At 42.4% G+C, this 5,655-nt stretch overlaps 1 protein-coding gene across 1 annotated transcript in view; it reads left to right on the top strand.

The window, feature by feature from the left end:
- The window catches only part of C3ar1 (complement C3a receptor 1), a 6,333-nt gene extending 879 nt beyond the window's left edge, over positions 1-5,454 (top strand). Inside the window, exon 2 of the mRNA XM_021165848.1 lies at positions 3,851-5,454. Coding sequence (XP_021021507.1) covers positions 3,859-5,292 — 1,434 coding nt within the window. The 5' untranslated portion in view covers positions 3,851-3,858 and the 3' untranslated portion in view covers positions 5,293-5,454. The remainder of the gene's footprint in view (positions 1-3,850) is intronic.
- The last annotated feature ends 201 nt before the right edge of the window (positions 5,455-5,655 follow it).

Raw genomic sequence — 5,655 nt, 5'->3', positions numbered from 1 at the left:
TTTTTTTTAATTACTCTGGCCAACTCAATCCTGAAATCTTTATAAAAAACTTAAACATAGAAGGCTTTGGTTTGGTTTGGTTTTGGGGGGGGGGTTGCTCAGAACTTGGGGAAATGTAATGTGGTCTTGTCCTGGATGACTTTTAGGGTCTGACCTTTCAAGGAAGATCATTTGTGATATTTAAACTGTTCCTCACAGCATGGAACTCAGTTGCTCTTATATAGGAATGTTTTCCTTTCAACTTCTGTTATTTTAAGTTGCTATGTCCACTTTATTATCAAGACCACAGTTTCTCAGTTATGTGATCCCNGTAGTAAAAAAGAACAGTAACCTAGGAGTTATTAGGTGAGTAGCCGGGACTCTCCCCGGCTGTGGTCACGTGAAAGCCGTGTCATCTCTAGCATCTCAGCATCAAAAGCTACACAGCGAGGGATGTCTGTGGGTTGCTCTGTTCCTAGCAGTCTCTGGGTGGGCTTTGCTCTCAGCATCTTAGGATGGTATGCATTGAGGTTGGAATGGGACACTAGATCCGAGTTCTTGCCATTCACATAAGGGAATGAATGGTAGGACTTGAAAANGACAGAGAGACGAGAGTGGGTATCGTTTCTCCTTTTCTTCTTATTCTGTTGGCTCGTTATCTTAACTTCTGCTTACCACATAAGACTCGTCACAGACTTTTGTCAAGTTCAGCAGAATCGCTTCCAAATGTCCCAGCTTCCATTTAAAAACAAGCAAACCAAAACTCAAATCAAATCAACTAAATAAAGATGGAGGAGGCTGAAGAGATGATCAGTGGTTGGGAGCAGTGCCTGCTCTTCCAGAACCCTGCTCTATCAGGGTTCAAGTCCCAGCACCTACATGGCAGCTCACANCTGTCTGTAACTCCAGTTCCAGGAAATCTGACACCATCCCACAGACACGCATGCAAGCAAAACACCAACACACATAAAATGAAAATTAATCATTTTTAAAAATATAAACTGTTACTACATCCAGTAATATTTAGGAATTTAAAATCAAGAGAGAAATTTAGAAGAGACAGCATAGGAATTAAGAAGCCNTATGGGAAAAAAATAAAATGGCTAAAGACTAATATTTTTAATGTAATTGAAAATGAAAAAAATTAAACCCGAAAGGTAAGCATCCCCCTGGCCGTGGGGGTACATGCGTTGTAATCCCAACATTTGGTAAACTGAGGCAGAAGAGCTCCAGTTTGAGGCCAGCCTGGTCTATATAATCTAATTTCATCTCAGAAAAAAAAAAAAAACCAAAAGAAAAAAAGTGACCATTGATCCATATGCTAAGTCATGTGGAATAGGCATTTATAAACAGGTCTTGTCTTTACCATCACACAGTTTAGGGCCACTATAAAAATTACAACCTAAGATCAAATGTGCCTCCTCATAGAACATATAAGAAAAGATTCAACCACGCACTTCTACATTCATGTACATGAGTCAGCAAACACACGTACAAGTGAGAGACCAAAGAATCAGTTTCTTCGAGGNTTGTAAGAGACTGTTTTAGATAAAGTACGTTGAGGTTAACCTTGAGGAGTAAGTATTTTAATGGGTAGAATTTTAGTGCAGAGCATGGAAGAAGCCATTCTAGGGGCATATTTCTAAATGGAAACCATTCGCCTTGCTTAGGAATATAAAGCTGCATTGATCTGAAGGGATGAGATGTGGGAAGAAAGGATACATTTGTCCGAGTGCTCAGAACTAGGGAAGGATATCACCGGCCAGGAGGACAGACTGCTGAGAACTTCATTGTAGAAGATAAATAAGTCCNTCTGGCTTTGAGTTCTAGATGCAATTTTAGCAGAAGAATAAGAGCAGAAGACAAAATAACCCCAAACCATGAAGAAGAGAATTAAGAATGATTGTTCAAGATGGGCTTGGTGACACACACCTTTAAGCCCCTCTCCCAGGTGGCAGAGGCAAGTGAATCCCCAAGTTTGAGGCCAGCCTGGTCTACAGAGCGAATTTCAGGAAAGTCAGGGCTACACCGAGAAACCCTGTCTCAAACAAACAAACCAAAAAGAATGACTGGTCAGAACAATAAGCGCCCAAAGTTGGAAAAAAAAAAATTGGATGAAAACTTGGTATTCCTTACATTGAATCTTCCTTAAGTTAAAAGTTAAAAGTGGGGACTTGAGTTGAAACAGCAAGTTTAGAGAGTACTATGGGCTAGGTCCACAACTGCCACCCTTGGTGNCTTTCTTGTAAACTTGCTACTAGCCAGAGTTTCTGGAAAGAGGAACCTTGATTGAGAAAGTGCCTCCATCAGATGGGCTTGTTGACAAGGCTGTGGGTCATTTTCTTGATTAACATTGACTTGGGAGGGTCCAGCCCAGTGTTCTCTCTGGGCAGGTCCTGGGATATTGAAGAACGCAGTGTGGGTAGGCATGAGATGCTACTCAGTGAATAGCATTCCTCTGTGGCCTCTGCTTCAGTTTCTGCCTTCGGGTCCCCCCCTGCCTTGGCTCTGACCTGGAATATGTAGGAAATAAACCCTTTCCTGTCCAAGTTGCTTTTTGGTCAGTCTTTATCACAGCAATAGAAAGCAGAGAATATACTATTTAAATGCCCTAAAGGTAAAAGCAATCCAATGTCTATAGCTAGATCACTTGATAAACAAAATATGCTTCACACACACACACACACACGCTAAAATATCAATTTCAGATGGGCAGTGGTGGTGCACACCTTTAATCCTAGCCCACGGGAGGCAGAGGCAGGCAGATCTCTATGAGTTTAGGGTCAGCCTAGTTTACAGAGCAAGTTCTAGGACAGCCAAGGCTACACAGAGAAACCCTGTCCTGAAAAACAAAACAAATATACATATGTGTGTGCATATGCATGCATATATTTTTTTTATTAGATGAGAACATTTTGGAAGTCAGTTGCATTCAAAGTGACTAGGGCAAGTACTGCTGAACTGTGCACTGGAAATGGTCAATTAAAAAGGTTGACTTTATGCTACATTTGTATTTTATCACCATCAATTTTTAAATATGCATGATATAATTGAAACCCACTAAATTTTGTTTTTAAAATGTATATATACATGCAAAAGATGAATGAAGGAATCCTTGAGGGCCAGCTAATAANTGCATGCTAAAACTAAGTCCCAAAAGTCACCCTCTGATCTCCATACACACATGTGCACGCACACTTAGTTAACTAATTAATGAAAATATGCAGTTGTCAGCTTTTATATGCTATTGTTGGTGTGCTAAAGTTTTGTAAAGTCCTCCAATGATGCCAGATTAGGGAGAGTCTGCCCACAAGTTTTTGTATATTTTCTCACACTGAGGCATCTATTCAGTTTGGGCAGCAGACACTGAGCAGACGTAGCACGGCAATGCTTGGTAGCAATGCCTGTCAGGCCAGCACTCAGAAGACGGAGGCAGGAGAATCATAGCTTCCAGTCAGCCTCTTCTACAATATAGTCAGTTGGAAGTCAGCCAGCTTAGACAACATGGAGAGCCTATGCCGAAAGCCACTGGGTAAGCCTGAATCTCAGTAGCAGAGAGCTGCCCAGTGTGCGTACTGAAAAAAAAACCTCAAACAACAGAAGTAGGGAGGTGTAAAATAAAGTGTGGGAGGTGGAATTTAAGCTGATGTGGACTTCCAAATAAAGTTACCTTTTAGATACCTATTTAAATCAATAGTATAGACCTGAAACTGTCTATCAGAAAATGTGTCTATTCTGAGGAAAGAGTGCTAACAAGTTTCTGTGAGGGGGCCTCTGGCTTTGAGAGGGTGCACCATCACATAAGACTCCTAAAACTACATATTTTTATAAATTCACCATGAGCTTTAACATCTTCTTCATCATTTCACAGACTGAGCCATGGAGTCTTTCACTGCTGACACCAATTCAACTGACCTACACTCACGGCCTATGTTTCAACCCCAAGACATTGCCTCCATGGTCATTCTTGGTCTCACTTGTTTATTGGGACTGCTAGGCAATGGGCTGGTGCTATGGGTAGCTGGCATAAAGATGAAGACGACCGTGAACACAGTCTGGTTCCTCCATCTCACCCTGGCCGATTTCCTCTGCTGCCTCTCCTTGCCCTTCTCCTTGGCTCACCTGATTCTCCGAGGACACTGGCCCTATGGCTTGTTCCTGTGCAAACTTATTCCATCCATCATTATTCTCAACATGTTTGCCAGTGTCTTCCTGCTTACTGCCATTAGCCTGGACCGATGTCTGATAGTACATAAGCCAATCTGGTGCCAGAATCATCGAANCGTGAGAACAGCCTTCGCCATCTGTGGATGTGTCTGGGTGGTAGCCTTTGTGATGTGTGTACCCGTATTTGTATACCGTGATCTGTTCATTATGGACAATCGCAGTATATGTAGATATAATTTTGATTCCTCCGGGTCATATGATTATTGGGACTACATGTACAAACTAAGTCTACCAGAAAGCAATTCTACTGATAACTCCACTGCTCAGCTAACTGGACATATGAATGACAGGTCAGCTCCTTCCTCTGTACAGGCAAGGGATCACCTTTGGACAGTTACCACTGCCCTCCAGTCACAACCATTCCTAACAGCTCCTGAAGACTCATTCTCTCTAGATTCAGCAAACCAACAACCCCATTATGGTGGAAAGCCTCCTAATGTGCTCACAGCCGCCGTACCCAGCGGGTTTCCTGTTGAAGATCATAAATCCAATACACTGAACGCTGACGCTTTTCTCTCTGCTCACACAGAACTTTTCCCTACTGCTTCTAGTGGTCATTTATACCCCTATGATTTCCAGGGGGATTATGTTGACCAATTCACGTATAACAATCATGTGCCGACACCGCTGATGACAATAACCATCACAAGGCTGGTGGTGGGCTTCCTGGTGCCGTTTTTCATCATGGTAATTTGTTACAGCCTCATCGTCTTCAGAATGCGAAAAACCAACTTCACCAAGTCTCGGAACAAAACCTTTCGGGTGGCCATAGCTGTGATCACTGTCTTTTTTATCTGCTGGACTCCATACCATCTTGTCGGAGTCTTGCTATTAATTACTGATCCAGAAAGTTCCTTGGGGGAAGCTGTGATGTCCTGGGACCACATGTCCATTGCTTTAGCATCTGCCAATAGTTGCTTCAACCCTTTCCTGTATGCCCTCTTGGGGAAAGACTTTAGGAAGAAAGCAAGACAGTCCATAAAGGGCATTCTGGAAGCAGCCTTCAGCGAAGAGCTCACGCACTCTACCAGCTGTACTCAAGACAAAGCCTCTTCAAAAAGAAACAATATGAGTACAGATGTGTGAAGATGTGGCCCTGAGGACCTAAGCAGAAGTTCTCAGGTGAACACTGGTGATGCATGACATGTGAGCAGGACACTTTAGACAATCTGGCGACTCTCAGAGAAAGGTCTCTTATTGACATCAGCATCATTTGAAAACATTAAAGATGCAAAATTTCAAGCCCCATCCCAGATGTGTTAACTCAGAATCTCTGGCCCATGGGACCAGTGTTTTAACAGGCCTTCTTGTTTCCATCAGTGTTAAGTTTTACCTCATTTGGCTTACTCTGTTCCCATCCCTGATTACACCATGTGCAATGAATAACTTTTTCATCTGTTTTCAGTATTCTTTTTTTTCCCTTAGCATCATCTAAACTTCTAGTTTGCA

This window comes from Mus caroli, chromosome 6 (assembly GCF_900094665.2).
Source record: "Mus caroli chromosome 6, CAROLI_EIJ_v1.1, whole genome shotgun sequence".
Taxonomy (NCBI): Eukaryota; Metazoa; Chordata; class Mammalia; order Rodentia; family Muridae; genus Mus; species Mus caroli.
The sequence above is the reverse complement of the archived record's forward strand: the minus strand, read 5'-3'. Positions and strand labels throughout refer to the sequence as shown.